Genomic DNA, 24067 nt, shown 5'->3' with positions numbered 1-24067 from the left:
GATAGAAAACATAGGTTTCCTCTAAGGTATCAAAAATAGTGTGGCTGAGACTAGGATAATAGCAGTGGAGGTGGTGAGAAACTTTTGGATATAATATTTATGTTGAAAGCAAAGTCACAGAACTTACTGATAAATTTGTCTGGAGTTGAGGGGTAAAAAAGAATTAAAATGAGTTATATATATGGTCATATATATGAGCAAAGGATAGATGATGGTACCATTTGCTGAGATGTGGAGATTCAGAGAAGTACAGGTGGGATTCTCTTTGGTCACAGTAACTTTGAGATTACAAATAGATTACTAGTATTACTTTAAGAGAGTTCTGTTTTGCTTGCATTTTACTGACCATACTCAGTCATATGGTCACACCTTATTTCAAAGTAGGTAGGGAACTGCAGTGTTGGAAAGGAGAACAACATGAATGACGTCTATACTCCAGGACCTTTGAGTGGCAGTGTTGAATAGGTTATTTCGATAATATAAAACTCTGGCAATTCCAGGTGGAGTTTGGAGGAAGCGGGTGGTAAAGCCATGGGACTGGATGAGATCATTCAGCAAGATAGATGAAGATCGAAGGACCTGAAAGATAGGGTATTCCAATATTTAGAGAGTATAAAAGACAAAAGAAAAAAAAAAAAACAGCAAAAGAGATTGAGAAGGAATGGTAAGAAAGGAGGAAACACAAGGGAGTGAGGTCATATCAGTTAATGGAAGAAAATAGTTTCAAGAAAGAGGTGATCAACGATTTCAAATGCTGTTATGAATAGTCTTATGTATCTCTTCTGGTATATATAAGCAAACATTTCTCTAAGGTAGTTTGAAGAGTGGAATTTATGGAAAATAAGATATGAAATGTTCAACTTCAAGATCAAATTATTTTCCAAAGTCAAATCATCTTGTACTCCTATGAGCCATGCATGAGATTTTCCATTAATTTGTCCCTTCAAAACTTGATATTCTCATTTTTCTGAATTTTTATCTGTCTAGTGAGTATAAAATACTATTTCAGTGAGGTTATATTTCCCTGATAATTAATGTGTTCAAACATCTTTTCATATTTATTGGCCATCTGTGTGTCCTATTGTATGAAATGTTTGACTATTTTTCTGTTGGGTGGTTTATCTATTATTATGTATAGAAATTTCTTATAATTCTGTGTGTTTTTTGAATGTATGTGTTGCCTATGCCTTCTCCTGGTTGTGGCTTGTCTTTTTTTTTTTTTTCCCTTTATTTTGATGAATATAAGTTCTTAATTTTAGTATGATATATCTGCCTTTTTGTGGTTCACAGTTTTCATTTTTTCAAGATGTTTTTGCTTACTTACCCCGAAGAGAGAGAGATACTTTTCCATCTCTCTTTTTTTTCCTTCTGAAAGTTTTAAAGGTTTGCATTTTGTACCTAAATCTTTAATTTACCTGGAATTGATTTTTGTTTGATCCATTTCATTGCTCTCCACATAAATATTTAGTAGTTTTAACCCCCTTATTGAATAGTTTCTTCTTCCTCTAGTGATTTGTGTTGCTACCTGTCTTACAAGCAAAATTGTATGTAGATAAATTGTGTTTTTGGGGTCTAGGTTCTCTATTTTGTTCCATTGGAATGTTCCAATTTATCCTTTTTCCCATGTCATATGTCTTATTTACTGTAGCTCTGTAAAAAGTCTTGCTTTTGGGAGGGCAGCCTAGTCTTAGGAGTGTCTTGACTACTCTTGCTCTTCCATATATGTTTTAAAATCATGTTCTATTGAAAAAAATCTATTAGGAGTTTTAATTGAAATTATACTGAGAAGTATAGATCAGATTAGGGAAAATAGATATATTTATGATATTGAGTATTCCCACGAACAGGGCGTATTTCTAAATTCATTTATTGCTTAATAAAGTTTTATGTTTTTTTGCAGTTAGGTCTTGTACATCTTTGTTAGACTTTATAGATGTTTTATACTCAATAAAATATAGATATTTTATAATATATAATTATATATACTACTAGGTATAGATAATATATAACATAGGTAATATATAATAGATATCTTATAATATCATTTATAATATAAATAAAGCTAAAATAAAATATAGGTATTTTATATTCAATTTATTTAAAATAAATTGAACAATTGCTGGTAATTAGAAATACAGGTAACATTTGTATATTGATAATAAACCAGTGAGCTAATCGTTTTATGATTTTGGATTCTGTAAGTGTACATCCGTAGGCATCTGGATATGACAGTTTTGCTCTTTAAATTATTAGCTGCTAGAATTGAGGGGTTTTAATTTACCATATTGGTATTGATAACAAAATTAATTGGGTAATTTAGAGGGCACAGGGCATGCCAGGATGGAAACTACAGGAAAAAGTTGATGTTGGGGGAGTAGGATGATAGGTTTGAAATAGACAATAGGTTGAGAAGATTGTCTCAATTTTAAAGAACATCAAGTTCTGTAACTCAGTAAATTAAAGAACATGGTGTATAAATGTTAACGATTGATAATTCAAGGGGGAAATTTGATATGGTTCAGGGGCAGAGGCATAGATGTGATAATTATTATATGTAATAAGGTTAGTAATTAGATACACTGGTGTGGCTGAGATTGCCTAAGGAAAGAGTATAAAGGTATCATGATAAAGGATAGAAACCTAAAAAACAAACTTCCTCTTGATAGGTGGAAGACAAATGAAATACGAGAGATAGGAGACCCAATGTATAGTTTCAAAGCCATAAGAGCAGAGCATTTAAGGAGGGGAGTGTCTGTAGTCCCAAATGAAATGCTACAGAGAGGTGTAGGAAGTTGCGAACTGAAAAGAAGGTATTGAACTTGATGTTTGACGTTTTAGAAAAAAGTTTGAGTAAACTGAGAAAAACTGAAAGCAGTTTTTAGTGAGAGTAAGTAGCTGGGCCTGAATTGGAGAAGGAAGTTTTATGTAATGAATAAAAAGACAGATAGGGTGTGTAAGAAGAAGTCAAAGGTAGAGAGAAAGTCCTTTTAAGATAGAGATGTATGCACTTTTAAATTTTAATAACCACTTCCTAATAACAGTGGTTATTGCTAAACTTAAAATTTTGCCAGTCTAATAAGTGAAAATCATTATTTGTTTTGTTGTACATTCCATCATGTATGAGACTCTACCTTCTTCCCTTGCTTATATTGTATTTGCCAGATATGTTATTTGGCCACCTCTGTATGTAAGAAGGACTGAGAATTGTAGCATCAAACAAAACTGTGTTGTTAGTATGAAATTAGAGCATCATCCATGTTGTTGCAGGTGGCAGGACCACTTTCATTTTTTAAGGCTGAGCAGTTTCATTGTGGATAAATACGTATATGTGTGTGTGTACATATATATATATATACACACATATATATATCACAGTTTCTTTATCCATTCTTCCTTTGATGGACACTTAGGTTGTTTTTGTGAGGTTATTGTGAATAATGCTGCAGTGAACACAGGAGCACACATACCTCTTAAATGTACTGATTTCATTTCCTTTGGGTGTATACTCAGAAGGGCCCCTGGATCATATAGTAGTTCTGGTACTATGAAATATATAGTACCATTTTCCATAATGACATTACCAATTTACATTCCCACCAACAGTGCACAAGGGCTCTCTTTTCACTGCATTTCTCGCCAACACTTACTATTTTCTAAAAAAAATTTTTTTTAGTAGTAGCCATCCTGACAAGTGTACATCACAACAGACTGTGGAAAATTCTTAGAGATGGGGCTACCAGACCACCTGACCTGCCTCCTGAAAACCTGTATGCAGGTCAAGAAGGAACAGTTAAACCAGACACGAAACAATGGACTGGTTCCAAATTGAGAAAGGAATACATCAAGGCTGTATGTATGTTGTCACCTTGCTTAATTAACATATATGCAGAGTACATCATGTGAAATGCTGTACATATTTCACATGATGGTGGGGTGGATGAAGCACAAGCTAGAATCAAGATTGTGGAGAGAAATATCAATAACCTCAGATATGCAAATACCACCTTTATGGCAGAAAGCAAAGAGGAATTAAAGAGCCTGTTGATGAAGGTGAAAGAAGAGAGTGAAAAAACTGGCTTAAAACTCAGTATTCAAAAGACGAAGATCATGACATCTGGTCCCATCGCTTCATGGCAAATAGATGGGGAAACAATGGAAACAGTGACAAACTTTATTTTCTTGGACTCCAAAATTACTGTGGATGGTGACTGCAGCCTTGAAATTAAAAGACGCTTGCTCCATGGAAGAAAAACAATGACAAACCTAGACAGCATATTTAAAAGCAGAGGTATTACTTTGCTTTCAAAGGTCTGTATAGTGAAAGCTATGGTTTTTCCGGTAGTCATGTATGGGTGTGAGTGCTCGACAGTGAAAAAGGCTGAGCGCTGAAGAATTGATGCCTTCAGACTGTGGTTCTGGAGAAGACTCTGGAGAGTCCCTTGGACTGCAAGGAGATCAAACCAGTTAGTCCTAAAGGAAATCAACCCTGAATATTCACTGGAAGGACTGATGCTGAAGCTCCGCTAGTTTGACTGTCTGATGAGAAGGGCCAACTCACTGGAAAAGACGCTGCTGCTGAGAAAGATTGAGGGCGGGAGGATAAGGGGGTGACAGAAGATGAGGTGGTTGGATGGTGTCACTGACTCATTGGACATGAGTTTGAGCAAGCTCTGGGAGATGGTGATGTACAGGGAGGCCTGGCATGCTGCAGTCCATGGGGTTGCAAAGAGTTGGACGTGACTGAGCGACTGAACAACATCAACAACAACAATCCTGAGAAGTATAGGATAATACCTCATTGTGGTTTTGATTTGCATTTCCCTGATAATCAGTGCATGCTAAGTCGCTTCGGTCATGTCCGACTCTTTGTGAGTCTGTGGACTGTAACCCATCAGGCTTCTCTGTCCATGGGATTCTCTAGGCAAGAATACTGGAGTGGGTTGTCATACCCTCCTCCAGGGGATTTCCCTGTCCCAGGGATCAAACCCATGTTACTTATATCTCCTGCATTGGCAGGTGGGTTCTTTACCACTAACCTGGGGAGCCTGCTCATCAGTGATTTTGAGTATCCCACATACTTGCTGCTCTTTTGTATGTCTTCTTTAGGAAAATGTATGATCAAAATCTTTGCCTGTTTTTTAATTGGGTGTGTCTTTTTAGCGTTGCGAGAGTTCTTTTTTATGTTTTATATATTATCCTTTTATCAATGTATTTGTATTTGTAAATATTTGTACAATGGCACCCCACTCCAGTACTCTTGCCTGGAAAATCCCATGGACGGAGGAGCCTGGTGGGCTGCAGTCCATGGGGTCGATAAGAGTCAGACATGACTGAGTGACTTGACTTTCACTTTTCACTTTGATGCATTGGAGAAGGAAATGGCAACCCACTCCAGTGTTCTTGCTTGGAGAATCCCAGGGACGGGGGAGCCTGGTAGGCTGCCATCTCTGGGGTCGCACAGAGTCGGACACAACTGAAGTAGCGGTACTTGTAAATATTTCCACTCATTCCATTAAGTTGCCATCATATTCTGTTGATTATTCTTTGCTGTGCAGAAGCTTTTTAGGTTGGTGAATTAGCTTGGCTGTAATAGTTATTTCACAGTGTGTGAGAATATATGTCAAATCATCATATACACCTTGTTGTTTAGTTGCTAAATCATGCCTGACTCTTTTGCGATCCCGTGGAGTATAGCCTGCCAGGCTTCTCTATCCATGGGATTCTCCAGGCAAGAGTACTGGAGTTGGTTGCCATTTCCTACTTCAGGGGATGTTCCTAACCCAGGGATTTAACCCATGTCTCCTGCATTGGCAGGTGGATTCTTTTCCATTGAGCCACCAGGGAAGCCCACTGATGTACACCTTAAATATATACAATTTTAGTTTTAAAAATAAGAAAGTAGAGAAATCTGAAGATAGGGTAGGCAGCTAGCAGTCCCCGTGAATAAATTTTTTAATTTTTACCTTTATGACTTCTTTTTCTTTTTTTTTTTTATGGTGCTTTCAGAAGCTTGGTTATAAAAAGTGAGGTGGCTTTCAGTTATCAGTGAGCTTCTGTTTTTTCCTTCCAAATGGAAAGTTTATTAACTAATCCTTTTCCTCATGGTTTGAATGCTACCCTTAATTATTACTTATCAAATTCTCAGATAGATTTGTTGCTGCTTCTGTTCTCTCTAGTCTGTCCATTCAGCTATTCCAACTTTAGTATCCATCTTTAGTATCAAATTTTGTAAACACTATAATTCTATTACCTGTAAAGGATAGGATTAACATCTCTCTCTCCATTGTTTTCAGTATTTTCTTGCCTATTTGTTACATAATTGTCTTTATGAAATGAACTTTAGTGCCTAGTATTTGGTCATGGTAGCACCTCTTCATCTTGTCTCCAAAACTTTTTTTTAAATTGAGACAGAATTTAATATATTGGTTAACTTAAGGAGACTTGACATCTTTATAACACTATTTGAACCTCTGTAATTTTTTCTTAAAGGTCCTTTTTTTTTTTTTTTTGAAGTATTTATTTATTTGGCTGTGTTGGGTCTTAGTTGCAGCCTTGGGATCTCTCTTTGTGGTACAGATTCTGTAGTTGTGGCATGAGGGCCCAGTAGTTGACACATGCGGGCTTAGTTGCTCCTTGGCATGTGGGATCTTAGGTCCCTGTCTTGGGATCCATCCCCTGAATCGCAAGGTGAATTCCTAATCACTGGACCACCGCAGAAGTCCCAATCTTGTGTATTTTTATAATTTATTTTTAAATTCTTGAATTTTTATACTATTGGAATCTTTATTCCATTTTAGTTTAAAATTAACCATTTTTACCATTTTAACCATTTTTAAATGTACAGTTCAATGACATTAAGTACATTCACTGGTTATGTGATCATCACTACTATCCATTTCCAGAATGTTTTTCGTTTTCCCAGAATGAAACTTTGTACTCATTGGATAATAATTTCCAATACCCTCCTTCTTAGCCCCTGGTAACCATTCTTCTTTCTGTCTCTATGAAATTGAGTACTCCAGATACCTAAGGTAAATGGAATGATACAGTATTTGTCCTCTTGTGACCAGTTTAACTCAGCATAATGTCTTCAAGGTTCATTCATACTGTGGCATGTGTCCTTCCTTTTTAAAGATGAATAATAGTCAATTGTACAATGTATGTGTGTACCACATTTTGTTAATCTGTTCGTCTCTCAGTGGACATTTGAGTTTCTTCCACCTTTTGACCATTGTGAATAATGCTACTATAAACATATGTGTACCTTTTTTGAGTCCCTGCTTTCAGTTCTTTTGGATATATTGGTCATTACCAATACCAACAAAAAATGTTTAATTTTTTTGAGGAACCACCATACTGTTTTCCACAGTGGGTGTACTATTTTATATTCCCACTAGAAGTACACAAGGGTTCCAGTTTCTCCACATCCTTACCAACAATTATTTTCTAGGTTTTTGTATTTTTTTTTTTTTTTTAAGAGCCATTCTGATGAGTGAAATGGTATTTCATTGTGGCTTTGGTTTGTATTTCCCTGATGATTAGTGATACGAGGCATCTTTTCTGTGTTTATTGGCCATTTGTATATATTTTTGGGGAACAGTGTATATTCAAGTCATTTGTTGTTGTTTAGTGGCTAAGTCATGTCCAACTCGTCGTGTCTATGGACTATAGCCCACCAGGCTCTTCTGGTTCATGGGATTTCCCAGGCAGAAATATTGGAGTGGATTGCATTTCCTTCTCCAGGGGGTCTTCCTGACTCAAGGATCAAACCCAAGTCTCTTGCATTGGCAGATGGCTTCTTTACCACTGAGCCACCAGGGAAGCCCATTCAAGTCCTTGCCCATTCCTAATCAGGTAGTTTATTTTTTGTTGTTGAGTTATAGGAGTTTTAAAAAAGTAATTGTTACGGATATTAAACCCTTGTCAGATATATGATCTGCAAATCATTTTTCTGATTTTGTGGGTTGTCCTTTCACTCTCTCAATAGTGTTCTTTACGTAGAAGTTTGTATGTTTGAAATAGCCCCATCTGTCTGTTTTTGCTTTTGGTCCCTGTGCTTTTGGTGTTACCTAAGAAATTATTGCCAGATACATTGTCATGAAGCTTTTCCCTCTTGTGTTCTCTTGTGTTTTTTCTTAAGATTTTTGTAGTTTTAGCTGTCGTGTTTAAGCCTTTGATCTGTTTTGAGTTGATTTCTATATGTGGTATAAGGTGTCAGCTTCATTGTTTTGCATGTGAGGATCTAGTTTTACTGATGTTGTTTGTTGAAAAGGCTGTTCTTTCTCTGTTGAATTATCTTGGCACCCTTGTCAGAAATTCTTGGGCTGTATATATGAGGGTTTATTTCTAGGCTCTTTATTCTCTTTCATTGGTCAGTCTCTCTTTATGCCAGTACCATACTGTTTTTGGTTATTGAGGAGCAAGCTTCAAATTGTTTATTTTTGTATAGAAAAATACTAGTGATTTTATTTTTTTAATTTTTATTTTAAATTAGAACATAGTTGATTAACAATGTCCTGTTAGTTTCAGGTGTACAGAAAGTGATTCAGTCATACACGTATTTATTGTTCAGATTTTTTTCCCATTTAGATTGTTGCATTGACTCAGATGGTAAAGATCTGCCTGCAGTGCATAAAGACCCGCATTTGATCCCTGGGTGGGGAAGATCCTTTGGAGAAGGGAATGGCAACCCACTCCAGGATTCTTGCCTGGAGAATGCCATGGACAGGGGAGCCTGGTGGGCTACAGTCTATGGGGTTTCAAAAAGTTGGACACAACTGATCAACTAAGCACACACATGCATTCTTCTTCAGATTCTTTTCCCATTTAGGTTGTAATGTAATATTGAGTATAGTTCCCTGCACTATACAGTAAGTTCTTGTTGGTTATCTATTTTAAATATAGTAGTGTGTACATGTCAATCACCAAATCCCAATCTGCGCCCCCCTTACCCCTTAACCGTAAATTCATTCTCTTAAGTCTGTGAGTTTGCTTCTGTTTTAAAAGTAAGTTCATTGTACCATTTTTTTTTTAGATTCCTCATATAAGTGGTATCATATAGTATTTGTCTTTCCTTGTCTGACTTAGTATAGTAATCTCCAGGTCCATCCAGGTTGCCGCAAATGGTCTTATCTCATTGTTTCAATGGCTAAGTAACAGCCATTTTATATAGGTACCACATCTTTATCCATTCATTTGTTATGGACATTTAGGTTGTTTCCATATCTTAGCTATTGTAAATAGTGCTGCAGTGAATATTACTTGCTGTTTATTTTATGTTTATTTTAGACTCTAGAAATGCTGTTAGACAAAAAGCAAATATGAGCTATTTTTTTATTCAAGTTCAGAATGGGTCATAAAGCAGCAGAGACAGCTTGCAACTCAACAACACATTTGGCCTGGGCACTGCTAACAAAGGAAATGGCATCCCACTCCAGTACTCTTGCCTGGAAAATTCCATGGAAGGGGGAACCTGGTAGGCTACAGTCGATGGGGTTGCAAAGAGTCGGACATGACTGAGCGACTTCACTTTCTTTATATAGTTCTTTTGGAGAAGGAAATGGCAGCCCACTCCAGTGTTCTTGCCTGGAGAATCCCATGGACTGAGGGGCCTGATGGGCTGTGGTCTGTGGGGTTGCAGAATCGGACATGGCTAAGCAGCTAACACACACGAACATACAGTGCAGTGGTGGTTCAAGAACTTTTGTAAAGGAGACGAGAGCTTTGAAGGTGAGGAGCGTAGTGGCTGGCCATTCGAAGTTGACAGTGACCAATTGAGAAACATCATCAAAGTTGATCCTCTTACAGCCACACAAGAAATTGTCAAAGGACTCCACACAGGATCATCTGTGTGGTCGTTCGGCATTTGAAGCAAATTGGAACAGTGAGAAAGCTTGATAAGTGGGTGCTTCATGAGCTGACCACAAATCAAAAAAATCATCATTTTAAAGTATTGTTTTCTTTTATCCTAAGCAACAGCAGTGAACCATTTCTTGATCAGATTATGAGGTGCAACAAAAAGTGGTTTTTATACAACAACCAGTGATGACCAGCTCAGTGGTTGGACTGAGAAGAAGCTCCAAAGTCTTTCCCAAAGCCAAACTTGCCCCTAAAAAAGGTCATGGTTACTGTTTGGTGGTCTACTGCCCATCTAATCCACTACAGCTTTTTGGATCCTGGCGAAACCATTACATCTGAGAAGTGTGCTCAGAAAATTGATGCAATCATGGAACACTGCAATGCCTGCAGCTGGCATTGGTCAACAGAATGGGCCCAGTTCTTCTCCAGGACCACACCTGACCACACGTCGCACAACCAGCACTTCAGAGTTGACAAATTGGGTTACGAAGTTTTGCCTCATCCTCCATATTTACCTGACCTCTTGCCAACTGACTATTACTTCTTCAAGCATCTCAACAACTTTTTGCTGGGAAAACGCTTCCACAGCCAGCAGGAGGCAAAAAATGCCAGTTGTGAAGCATGATTTTTTTATGCTACAGGAATAAACTTATTTCTTGTTGGCAAAAATGTGTTGATTTTAATGTTGTAATGGTTAATATTTTGATTAAAGATATGTTTGAGTCTCGTTATAATGATTTAAAATTCATAGTCTGAAACTGCAGTTAGCTTTTTCATCAACTTAATATTTCCATTACTCTAGGAGAGGGCTCAAAAAATATATTGTTGTGATTTATGTCAAAGAGTTGTATAGTATCCAGCCTTATATTTATGTCTATAATCCATTTTGAATTTATTCTGTGTATGATATTAAAGAATGTTTGATTTTTTTACATGTAGCTGTCCAGTTTTTCCAGCATCATTGAAGAAACCGTCTTTTCTCTACTGTATAATCTTGCTTCCTGTGTTGTAGATTAATTGACTGTAGGTTCATGGGTTTATTTCTGGGGTTTTTATTTTGTCCATTGATCTATATTTCTGTTTTGTGCCAGTACCATGCTGTTTTGATGACTATAGCTTTGTAATATGGCCTGAAATCAGAGAGCCTGATGTCCTCTAGCTCTGTTTTTCTTTCTCAGTATTGCTTTGGCTTTCAGGGTCTTCAGTGTCTCCATATAATTTAAGATTTTGTTTTGATTCTGTGACTGACACCATTGGTGATTAGATAGGGATTGCATTGACTCTGTAGATTGCCTTGAATCCTATGGTCATTTTGACAGTATTGATTCTTTGAATCCAAGAACGTGGTATATCTTCTCATCTGTGCCATCTTCAATTTCTTTCATCATTGTCTTACAGCTTTTGGAGTGCAGGCTTTTTGTTTCCTTAGATAAATTCATTCCTTGATGTTTAATTCTTTTTGATACAAAGGTGAATGAGATTGTTTCTATAATTTCTCATCTGACCCTTTTTTTTGTTAATGTATTAATTAGTAGCCAGATATCCTGCTGAATTCTCCTTTGGTTTTTCATTTGATTGTACAAAGATATAATTATGTTTAATCAATAAAATATGGCTTCTTTTCAAATTTATCTCATTTTTGTCTTAATTCCATTGACTTTAAAACAGTGTTAAGTAATTATACTGGCTACATAATGTATTTCTTTTTGTTTTTGTGTAGATGGAGGAAGTCTTTTTTTTTTTTTTTGTATAAGACACATTTATTGGAAAATCATGAAACATTAAGAAAGGATATAATAAACACTAAGAAATAAATGCCAAGTTCATGGACAAAAGACAATATTATCAAGATGTTAATTCTACCCAAATCTATAAATTGAATATAATTTCAGTCAATATTCTAATACAATTTTTTGTGAATTTGATAAGCAGATGTTAAGTTTATATAATGAACAGAGGATCACAAATAAATAAATACAAATCTATAGTAATTAAAAGAAATATTGCCTTAGGATTACACACACTCACAAGTGTATACACACAGATAGTTGTCCGTTTAGAGAGTCCAAAAACAGACTCATACAACCTAGGAAACTCAATATACAATGGAGGTGGCATTAGGCCACCTAACAAATAAAGACCTGGAGGTGGCATTAGGCCACCTGAATGAAGACCTAACAAAAGGTGATATCATTTGGAAAATAGATACACTTTATTCTCCACACAAAACAATCAATTCTAAATGTGTAAAATCAAAGAGGTTAAGCTTTTAGAAGGCAACACAAGAAATCTTTATGATTTCCCACACACCAAAAAAAAAAAAATAATAATAATAAGGAAAATGTTGATAAATTTGACCCCATTAAAAGTTAAAATTTGGTATTCCAGTACTCTTGCCTGGAAAATCCCATGGATGGAGGAGCCTGGTAGGCTGCGGTCCATGGGGTCGCTAAGAGTCGGACACGACTGAGTGACTTCACTTTTCACTTTCATGCATTGGAGAAGGAAATAGCAACCCACTCCAGTGTTCTTGCCTGGAGAATCCCAGGGACAGGGGAGCCTGTTGGGCTGCCATCTATGGGGTCACACACAGTCGGACATGACTGAAGCAACTTAGCAGCAGCAGCAGTAATTAACTACCATATGTGATAGCTCCCTTTGCTCCCTTTTATTGCTGACACTTATTTGCAAACTTTTGCGATATGATAACTGTGAAATAACTATTCACTATTGTTTAGTTTTAATTCCTTTGTTACTGGTGAGTTTAAGTATTCTTCTTCTGTATAAAACAAATTTATTTATTTATGGCCACACCACACAGCTTGTGGAATCTTAGTTCCCTGACCCGAACTGAACCCAGGCCCACAGCAGTGAAAGCTGGAGTCCTAACCCCTGGATTGCCAGGCAACTCCCTTCTTGTATCTGTTAACTGTATTTTCTCTTCTCTAAATCGCCTGCTCATATGTTTTACTCATTATTCTATGGTAATTTCTTCTCTTTAGAAATTGTATTTGTGACTTCTTTAAAAATGCAGATTTTAATTCTTCGTTAACTTTATGCATCAAAAACACCAAATTTTAACTTTTAATGGGAAGTCTTTTTAATATTTAGCCATAGAGTCTGATGCATTTTTTGTTTTGAGATATACTTCTAACTTTTGAGATTGACATCAAAATGCTTGATTGCAGTTTGGAGCTTAATTGAAATTTAGAACTTAATTTCATTTTGTTTCTCTTGCTATTAACAGGAACAAAATGGTCTGAGGTATTACGGAAGGACTGCCAAGTTTTGAGGTTCATATGTGTCACCTGCTGTTGGAGGATCTTAACACTGATATTTTCCATTTTTTTCAGAATGGCCAGAGTTTTCTGGTTTTGGATGAACAAAGATTTGCAAAAGAAATTCTTCCCAAATACTTCAAGCACAATAACATGGCAAGCTTTGTGAGGCAATTGAATATGTGTAAGTAAGAACAACAGTTTAATTGGAGTACTGTCATCAGTCACTGATTAAACCATTTTCCTCCCATTAGGATGATAAAGGAAAATATATTCATAGAAGCACCATTAATTTTTAAGTTTTTTACTTTGTCTATTTAACTTACTTGAATTTTGAATGTGTTTCAGATGGTTTTCGTAAAGTAGTACATATTGATTCTGGAATTGTGAAGCAGGAACGAGATGGTCCTGTTGAATTTCAACATCCTTACTTCAAACAAGGCCAGGATGATTTACTTGAGAACATTAAAAGGAAGGTGAGTTATTGTTAACATGATTTAATTAGGGCATTAACATGTAGTATACTTGGGTCAAGACATATTTCATTTGTTGAAAGTAAAAATGTACTGAAATAGACAGATTTTGCTGGGGACAATTTAGACTAATAATGCTTTAAGTATTGCCCTCTATGGATTTTCTGATTTTTCCTCTGTGTTCAGCTGTACAGGGCTCAGTCTTTAAATACTTTTTTAGAGGGAAGGAAATATTTACATTCTGACTTAGGATAAGGAGTCAACTGTATTATGATGGCTCACTCCTTATAACTTAGCTTAAAAAACATACGCTCCTACTAGAAAGTCAGCTGCTTAGAGGGCCTGTTTCTGTAATTCACTGCTGAATATCCTGTGCCCAAGGTTAAGTCCCATATATATAGTAGGTATTTAATAATAACATTTTTGAACGTATGATATCTTTTGCTGAAATGAGCTATTTTGACTAAGTCCACAAAGGGAGGTGGGGATAAAAGGGTAGTGAACCATGACAGAACATGGCCTTAGTGTGCAGCTATTCTGTATAAATTTAATTAAAAGTGGAATGTGATAATAAAGAGGCTTGGGGGAATTACAGGAAATTTGGCAGAAGGAAATTTAAAAAAGCCCTTAAGTTGCTTCTGTTCGTGGAAACTTTTCCACAGTGAAAATAAATAAATAGATTATTCCTCATCCTCTCTTTGAGCCATGAATGCTGTTATTTTCCTGGGCTTTTGGAACTGGATCTTACCTTCTTGACAGGCTACAAAACCATTTATAACAAGAAAACTTTGAGTTATAACTACGGTGTTTAGTATTTGTTTAATTTCCTACATTTACTTTTTGAAAGGTTTCATCTTCAAAACCAGAAGAAAATAAAATTCGTCAGGAAGATTTAACAAAAATTATAAGTAGTGCTCAAAAGGTTCAAATAAAACAAGAAACAATTGAGTCCAGGCTTTCTGAATTAAAAAGGTAAAGTATTTCCAAATATAATCATCATAACAGGGGTTGGTGTTTGAGTGTGTGTGTGTGTCTGTGTTGAGGTTTGGAGGTTGGTGCTTTAGGTAACTAGATTATGTTGGAGCCAAGATCAAAAACCATTTTTTTAAAGTATTAATTCCCTCTATTTTTATTGGTAGCCATAGACTTTACCCCAATATTATGTTTTCATGATGGTGGTGAAAAGAATATATGTAAACTTGGGCAATCAAAACAATTTGATGCACAGTCTTACTGATGATAGATCATTAAGTTGGTGTCGGAAATTATGACTCTGTTTAGGTTGACTTTGATTTGTTCACACACATGTGAGGACCACAAGCCATAAAAACTACATATGTCACCTGTCCTTTTCTTCTATAGAAATTTCTTAAGACATTTTCTATGTGGCCTATCTTTTAGGAAAAAGTAGGACACAAAAAATAGGGGAAAAAGGTCACAAGAGACTTGCCCTACTTGGTACTTTACAAAGACTTGAGAAGGTCATAGTCATACTTCTTATCTACAGAAAAATGTGTTTTTTTTAAACTGGAATTTTTGGCACCATTATTCTAATGCCACATTAACTTGTATATAAAGTAGACCTATATTTCTGTTCTTAGTAAGTAGCTAGAATTCTTCTCAATGTAAATAGGCACCAAGGTCTTAAAGGGCAGTTATTTTATGTATTGTCTCTCCCATTTGTAACATAGGTCATTAGTTTAGTTATTCTTAAGTATTTTCATTGAGAGTAACCTTGAACTTTGAGTCCCTTTGTGAATAAGCATTAATTTTAAGCTTACTCATTCTGCATGTTTTATTTAAACTCTTATGTTGGTTTACTGTGTGTATCTTGTGTCTACTGAAGTGTCCTTTGACCCAGTTCCTTGAATCTCAGGTTTAGCTTTTAAGGCTTGGGATCCCAAATTTATCCTGTAAATCTTCATGGTAACCATTCTCCTACTTATCTTTAGTAGGCAAATGACAGTATATTTATATTTTTGAGAGAAAGTACAGTTATTATTCAGTAAGTATTAAAATCTTATTTTCTATACTTCTGTATTTAAATTCAGTAGTTTGGATTGAGGAAGATAGCTTTTGTGGAAGTTAATTAACAAAAGAACAAAAATTAAAGCATTTAATAGATGAATTCTTTCATGTCTTACTCAAAATTATCGTTGCTATTAACATTTAATAACTGCAGTTTCCATAGAAGATGATGAGTGAGGGGAAAAATAAAGCTATTGCTACTGGACATGTAATTGGTTTGTCATGTATTTGTGTGTTTGTGTGTGTGCTTGATTGTATCTGACACTTTGCAACCCCCTGGGAGTAGCCCACCAGGCTCCTCTGTCCATGGAATTTTCCAAGCAAGAATACTGGAGTGGGTTGCCATTTCCTTCTCCTGGGGATCTTCCTGACCCAGGGATTGAACCTCTGTCTCTTGCGTCTCCTGGATTGCAGGCAGATGCTTTACCACAGCGCCACCTGAAAAGTCCCTGTCATGTATTCGGGTATGCCTTAAAACAAAACAGAACACATTTTTAATATGCTTTAAAAAAACCCAGACATTTATATGATTGTATTTGAGACAGATCTTTAGACTGTTTTATAGTCTTGATAGTCTTTAGTTCTGCATCACCACTTACCAAATTGTCTGTATGATCTTGAGTAAGTCTTCTCAATTATCTGAGTCTCAATCTTCTCATCTATAAAAAAAAAGAGATGATTCTTTTCTTGACAGATTTTAGAAAAGTTTAAGTAATACACATAAAATGTTTAGAATAGTGCCTGGCATAACAAGTGTTGAGTAAATGTCACTTTGTTTTAAGAATTGTTTTCTAAGCACAAGTCCAGAATTCACATGGTAACCATATTTGAAAAGTTAATTTTTTAAACAAGAAATAATGAACCAGATTGTCAGAGGAGTAAATGGCCTACTATTTTATGGATGTAGGTGTGTGTCTTAGTTTTTGAATATATGTATTGCCATGAGTACAGGGTACTACAGTTAACGAAGTAAAGATTCTGCGTTGTGTCAAGGTTAGTTGCCCTTCTGTGTAATTGAACCAAAATTTTCTATTCTCATGAAGATATATAGTAAAAACTAGTTTATTTCTCTGGTGTTCTTAATTAAAGATATTGAGATCTGGCTTTTCTGACTGAATTTTTAAAATTTTTATTTTTGATAAATAACAGTGAGAATGAGTCCCTTTGGAAGGAGGTGTCTGAATTACGAGCAAAACATGCACAACAGCAACAAGTGATTCGAAAGGTGAGTTTTTTTCTCTATGACTGTAATCTGAATTTAATGAGTATCATTTGTGACCCTCAAAAAAACCTCTGTTGAATAGTCAGTGATTGATCTTAGTTTCTTATATATATTGGGTACACAGAAGTAAAAATGTGAAATCAAGCCAAGTGTTACATATTCTTTTGAATAAAAAAAATTTCTCATTAGCTAAATATCATCATACTATACTTCCAGCTAATGTTTCTTTAGCTTTTAGTAAGATCTTTTGCCTGATATAACAGCTTTAATATGCTTCATTCTTAGGAACATAGTTAATACACTACTAATTTTTTAACATGTAAAAGACATTTATACTGAGTCAAATTTTTTGATTTTGTTTTACTGTTTTTTACTCTAAAAGGCAAAGATATGGTCATGAAAGATAAATGACTAATATTTTGAAAGCAACTAAACAAAAAAATTAGTTATCAAAGTGTGTCATTATTAGCCTGTGCAGAAAGGCAGTTAAGGAAGTGGTGTACTATAAATCCTAAATTAGTATCTGAGCTGAAAATTACTGGGGGAACTGAAAATCTCCTTGCTGCATTGTGTCCTTGTGATTTAATCTTCTCATATCAGCTTTCATATGTTAATAAGAGGTGAAACATAAAAGTAATTAAGGCAGCTATTTTTTGCTCATGAGTAAACTGTACTCTTAAGTTTAAGCAACAGGTTTTATAGGGGGAGGGAGGGTGGGAGAGCTTCAGTTTGTTCCTATTCAGAGGCCATTAGCTAAAAATAGGAGTATGACTGAAAGGATCTGGATGTAGTGGAGAGGTTTAGAATACAGAGATGAATGGTAGCTGTACCCTTTGGCCTATAGTCAAAACAGATACACTGATTTTTTTAAAAATAAGTTTCAGGGGAAGGTTGAATGTAAGATTCAGTTTTTATTGTTTAGTCCAAGTATATGTATTTTTTAAATTTCCATAGTTGATTCCAACCTGAAGTCCTGTTTAGGAATACCTAATTTTAAATGATAGATGTATCTTAACCTGTGCTTTATTTTTAAAAAATTTGTGTATCTTTTTCAGATACACAATGCAAAACAATGTTTTGGTTAAATGTTAACTCATAATACTTCATAATTTGTTGTTGTCTTTTCCTTGAAAGCAAGGATAGTTGGTAAAATACTTAATATTTCATTTTTTTCATGAAAGCGAACGTTCTGTCTCCTCAAATTTGAGTTTGAACCTATGTGTTTTAGTAGAGTTAGGAAGTTTCCATAATGCATGATAGATTGCTGATAATTTTTTCCCTATTCCTGGAATTTGTTTCTAACTCTGCCATTTCCTCTTTGGCCTTGGATTAACTGGAATAATATATTGGAGGTATCTGTTAGAGAACTTTTCAGGTACAGAAGTCCAGTGATATAAATGTTAAATGCCTCATCTTCAGGAAACAGACTCTGTACAACATAGTGCCAAAGTGTCAAAAGAGAGCTGAAGCTTGCAACAGATTTCAGGAGAAATTTAACCAGCATTTCATGTTCTTATAAATTCTGCTAACTAATGTTTTTAGAATTTTCCCTAACAGTTTTTTATAAATTAACAAAAATAATTAAACTGTTTCATACATATCTTTAAGGTTAAATGTTGTCTTTTCATCAGCTGTCAGCATTTCCTTTTAAACAAGTAAATTTAGTGGCTAACCTCCTTTGCATAGACTCTTGTTTCGCTACTAAGTCGTGTCCCATTCTTCGTGACCCCCATGCCAGGGGGACATCATGCCAGGCCCCCCTGTGCCTCACTGTCTCCCGGAATTTACCCAGGTTCGTGTCCATTGAATTGGTGATGCTGTCCAACCGTCTCATCCTCTGTCGCCCCCTTCTCTTCCTGCCTTCAATCTTTCCCAGTGTCAGAGCCTTTCCATTGAGACTGCTCTTCACATCAGGTGGCTAGAGTATTGGAGCTTTAGCTTCAGCATCGGTCCTTCCAATAAATACTCATTTTGACTTATCTGTAGACACCACGGTTCAAAAGCATCATACACTAATGCTGTCTAACTCTTCAATTAAAATATTTTTATTTTCTCTGTGGAAAAGTTAATATTGATTGTAAGGCAAGCCATTTAGTAGCCTCATTTGGGGGAGAGTGTTCAATAGTAAAGCTATACATTATGTATTTTCAGTTGTCAATTCTCTTTATTTATGTAATTATATTTTATAAGCTTGTGCAAGGAACTCTTCTGCAAAGATTCTAGATAGTTGTCAGTCACTTGGCCTTTGTTCATAGCATCTCAGTGATATACTGATTTTCATAGTTTACTTCTTTAACTCCTTTAGGCAGTACAATTTCAAGGCATACCCTGAACCAGTGATTCTCACATTCACATCAGTATCACCTGGAGCTCTTGCTAGTGAACAGCACACTTTGCTGGACCCTATCCTCAGAATGTTAGAGCATTTCTGGAGTGGGGTAGATAATTTGAATGTCTAAAAAGCTCTTAGGCCAATACTGCTGGTCCATGGACCATATTTTAAGAAACACTGTCATAAAATATAAAGAATTGATTGCATATCTGGATCTGTTTAATAGTTTTTTCTAAATTTAATGAGATTGAAAATCAGCTTCCTGTGATTGTCATCTGGAAGCTTTGACAGATGTTCAGTGTCTCAATAATTTTCTAGAATTAGCCAATAACTTTTATAATTTGAAAACATTATGATCTGAGAGAGTTGGCAATCTCTTTTGTTTCTAATTATGTTCCTGGTATAAAAAAAATATTTGTCAAACATCAGTTTTCTTTTTTGCATCATAATCTTCTTGAAATAATTTTAAAAGTAAGGATCTATATCCAGGCCAAGGATCTATATCCAGGTGATATATTTATCACACCAAGACAAATAATTGAATTGAATATTGGAGAGATAAATAGGTGGATGGCAGGGGAGGAAGCTAGATATAGATATATGGGAAGATGGATGTCCTAAAAGTGATAGTGAACTCGCTCAGTCGTGTCCGACTCTTAGTGACCCCATGGACTGTATCCTACCAGGCCCTTCCGTCCATGGGATTTTCCAGGCAAGAATACTGGAGTGGGTTGCCATTTCCTTCTCCAGGAGATCTTCCCGACCCAGAGACTGAACCCTGGTCTCCCGCATTGTAGGCAGATGCTTTACCATCTGAGCCACCAGGGGTACCTCTATATTTTAAGTAGCAGCAACTTTATCACAGGTTATTCTGCCTGGAAGCTGGTATGTTTTTTTAAATATTATAAGATGCATCCAAATTTAAAGTGTTATTAAATGTGAAAGCTTATGTGACTAAGAATAGAGGACATATAGTACCTGAATTAATTTTATAAGACTTGTAGACGGAAGAATTAGGAATCTATGATGGGATATTTCCTGTATTTTCCTTTTAGATTGTCCAGTTTATTGTTACATTGGTTCAGAATAACCAACTTGTGAGTTTAAAACGTAAAAGGTAAGTTTTTATGATAATTCATTTTCACCTATCTGTAGACAACCAAACATGTTAGAGTTTAATCATGAATGGCCTTCATTTGCTTAATATGCCTGTTGTCCCAGATGAACGGTCCTCCCTTGTTTATTATCTTCCAACATTTCAAGAGTGGTATTGTTTCTACCGTTGTCATCTTGCTGTTTTTGAGAGATCAGTATAGCCTGAATGGTCATTTTACATACATATGGTTGATAAAGAATTCATTTTTCATTTACATTAGCAAATTATTGTGGTATTAGAAGACCTTATGAGAGAAACTGTTAAAAGAGGATACATGCTGAAGAAAACAAAAAATTTTTACTTGTTTAAATTTTTATCTCATATTTAATCCATTCATAAGGTTCTTTAAAAACCTGTGTATTGACGATGGGTTGTAATACCCATAAATGTGAATAACTACGTTTGTCACAATTAAAACAAGAAAAACAGTGACAAAGGAATAGGAGAAGGAGAAAAAGATTAAAAAGATTATCTTGTAAGGCTGAGGATTTTAGCAGACCTTGTTTATCCTTACAGCTTATGCTGTGAAAATAACTCTGCTTCTACTAATTCTTTGTGATACTACATTTTTTTTTTTTTAAACTATGTAAGTACCATAAAGAGTTATATAGTTCAATCACAATAAACTGTATTTGGGGAGAATAATTTATTATGTTTATTAGAACAGATAGTACAGAAGAATGGAGAAATAAAAGTCTTAGACACACTCATCCCCCAGTTTCTATTCCTAAGATGTAATCTTTTTTAAGAGTTTCTTTGACCCTTACTGACATGTTTTATTCATTGTTAAAGTGAGTGTGTTTATATGTGGGTAAATTATTAGAAGCAACCTAAACTCCTTGTATGTTTGCTTCACCAAACTTCATATATATCCTCTGATTTTCAGGCCTCTACTTCTGAACACTAATGGAGCCCAAAAGAAGAATTTGTTTCAGCACATAGTAAAAGAACCAGCTGATAATCACCATCATAAAGTAATTTTTCAAATTGTGTTTTCTATTTATTATCTCAAACTAAATTTTATACAGCTGTCTCTCATGCATTTAAAAAAGTTTACTGAATAATCTTAACTGCTCATCCTCCTGCTTTTAAAAATCGTGACTTTTTTATTATTTAATTTAGATTATTTTAAGAAATAAACTATTACACATACAGTTGTCTCAGTTGGCTGTTTCCAAGTTCGTTTTTCTTTCCCTCTCACTCTCACCTCTCATCCAGAGATAAATCACTATCTTGAATTAGTATTTATTCCCATGACTATTTGATGTGTGAATCCATGAACAGTATTTGGTATTACTTTGTATACCTCTGTTGTGAAAGTCTGCTCAGTCGTGTCCAACTCTCATGACCCAGTGGACTGTAGTTCTCTAGGCTCCTCTGTCCCAGACAAGAATACTGGCATACGTTGCCATTTCCTTCTCCAGGGGATCTTCCTGACCCGGGGACCAAACCTGAGTCTCCTACATTGTAGTTGCAGGCATATTCTTTACCATCTGAGCCACCAAGGAAAGCCTGTATATGTCTAAACTTTATACAAATATTATTTTGTACATATCCATTTGCAGTGTGGCTTTTTTCACTTGGTCTTTTGTGATTTATTAAACATAGAGATTTAGTTCATCTTAACTACTCTGTGGGGTTAATTGAATATTATGATAATGCAATTATGTACTTGTCCATTGATTAAGTTTTTTCCAGCTTTTACTATAAATGTACACAGACTAGACTCCTGTAGTATAGCAACTGCAAAAAATATTTTTGTTTACTTTAATTTTTATTACAAGCTCTCTGGATAAATTGTCAAACTTATACCCAGTTGAAGATTAGTTGAATCCAGACTTATTAATATCTGATTATCATAACTTTAAAGTAAAGTAAAGTTACTTTAAAAAGTAACTTTAAAGTCCTAGAATTCTGAATACTGTTTTAGATTTATTATTAGGGTGTTGAGATTTTTGTTCTCAGGCAAGTTAGAGTCACCCAAACATCTGGTTTCTTTTCCCAGCGTTTCTAAACAGTCAATGATATCTGTTTTTAGGATTGAAGATTCATGTAAATGGTGAAGATTTCATAATTTAATTTGATTTCTGTCTTATGCTTCTATATTATCTAGTGTTGAAATTGATATAATTTTGCATTGTAATAATTACTGAAGTTTGCTCTGAAGAATGCTTTTTTATTAATGTACCTATGGTCTGAATATATTTATAGCTGAATTTAAAACAAAAAAATCATTGCTAAAAAGCCAAACTGACATCTAGTGTAGAATAGTTGAAGTGTTTTTTTTTTCCCCCCTGTTAAAGAAACCATCTAATGAGTCAGAATAAAACGTGTCTAACAAGAGTAGCTGAAGTTGAAATAATCTCCACCAGCCTAGTGGCCGTCTGGTTATGCTTGAGATTTCTGAAGTCCTAAGCTTTTTAACTCTTTGGGTATAAGAAATACTTTAAAACATTCTGAGGTATGTCATCTTTACGGTCCCTTACAGTGAAAGAAATAGTTAAGTAGCATGCAGATAATACACCTTATACCTTTGTGAATTGGTACTTCTAATACCAGTTTAGTGTATAAGTCCCATAAGGGCAGAGAAAATATGTTTTGCTTACCATTGTATCTCAAAGCCCAGTTACCATTTTTTAAATGCTATGTTGTTTGGTAGTCAAAATAATTTGTTTTCTGATAACATTTTCTACCTGATTTTTTTAGGTTCCACACAGTAGGACTGAAGGTTTAAAGTCAAGGGAGCGGATTTCAGATGACATCATTATTTATGATGTTACTGATGATAATGCAGATGAAGAAAATATCCCAGTTATTCCAGAAACTAATGAGGATGTTATATCTGATCCCTCCAAGTAAGGAGATTATGAAGTAACATTTATGAAAATAATGCTTTTCTTAACAGATCTAAATTTAAAGCTACTTTATTCATTGATGAACTAATATCTCACCCATATTTTAATTGTTGAACTGAAAAATTAAGCCAAATTATTCAACCAAATACCTCCCTCCTTCCAGTGAAAAGACTCTCAGCAAAAAGCAATGAGAATTAATTCTCATTTTTAAGGTTTGGAGTTTAAGACCTTTAATTGGGTCTTTGTTCTCTTACATTGTATGAAGTATCATATTTGTCATTAAACCTCACACAAGAAAATTAAACGTTTTGTCAGGTGCTTTGCGGGGGACAGGGGGACAGTTTCCCTGGAGAATGACTGGATAGGGTGAATTTATTAACTTAGTCTGAAAATGTAATTGGTTATTTCTCACATTGCTAATCTAGCTGTAGCCAGTACCCTGATATTGTCATTGTTGAAGATGACAATGAAGATGAATATGCACCTGTCATCCAAAGTGGAGATCAGAGTGAACCAGCCAGAGAATCCCTGAGTTCAGGCAGTGACGGCTCCAGCCCTCTCATGTCTAGTGCCGTCCAGCTGAATGGCTCATCTAGTCTGACCACAGAAGATCCCGTGACCATGATGGATTCCATTTTAAATGATAACATCAATCTTTTAGGAAAGTGAGTACTCATCTGGATGCTGTTTAAATTTATTTGCATTCTTTTTTACTTCACATGTTCTTTTTCTCTGTGAATGATTTTACTTTCAGGTTATGAACCCAGGTAGTCAACCTTCTATTTTGGTCCGGACTGAACTCTGCAAATGTTATTTTGAGAAAGCTTTGATTATTCCAAGAGCAGTCTTGGGATTTTCTTGTCAT

The 24067-nt window shown here is 35.3% G+C and overlaps 1 protein-coding gene across 3 annotated transcripts in view; it reads left to right on the top strand.

Moving 5' to 3' along the window:
- HSF2 (heat shock transcription factor 2) overlaps nucleotides 1–24067 on the top strand; it is a 39799-nt gene that overhangs the window by 6067 nt on the left and 9665 nt on the right. For all 3 annotated transcript variants that reach the window (XM_061427438.1, XM_061427439.1, XM_061427440.1), the window contains exons 2-9: nucleotides 13212–13320; nucleotides 13485–13612; nucleotides 14457–14581; nucleotides 16787–16862; nucleotides 20247–20308; nucleotides 21234–21321; nucleotides 23054–23202; nucleotides 23628–23867. In XM_061427438.1, coding sequence (XP_061283422.1) covers nucleotides 13212–13320; nucleotides 13485–13612; nucleotides 14457–14581; nucleotides 16787–16862; nucleotides 20247–20308; nucleotides 21234–21321; nucleotides 23054–23202; nucleotides 23628–23867 — 977 coding nt within the window. The remainder of the gene's footprint in view (nucleotides 1–13211; nucleotides 13321–13484; nucleotides 13613–14456; nucleotides 14582–16786; nucleotides 16863–20246; nucleotides 20309–21233; nucleotides 21322–23053; nucleotides 23203–23627; nucleotides 23868–24067) is intronic.

Source organism: Bos javanicus, chromosome 9, assembly GCF_032452875.1.
Source record: "Bos javanicus breed banteng chromosome 9, ARS-OSU_banteng_1.0, whole genome shotgun sequence".
NCBI lineage: Eukaryota > Metazoa > Chordata > Mammalia > Artiodactyla > Bovidae > Bos > Bos javanicus.
This window is presented reverse-complemented; position numbering and strand designations above follow the sequence as displayed.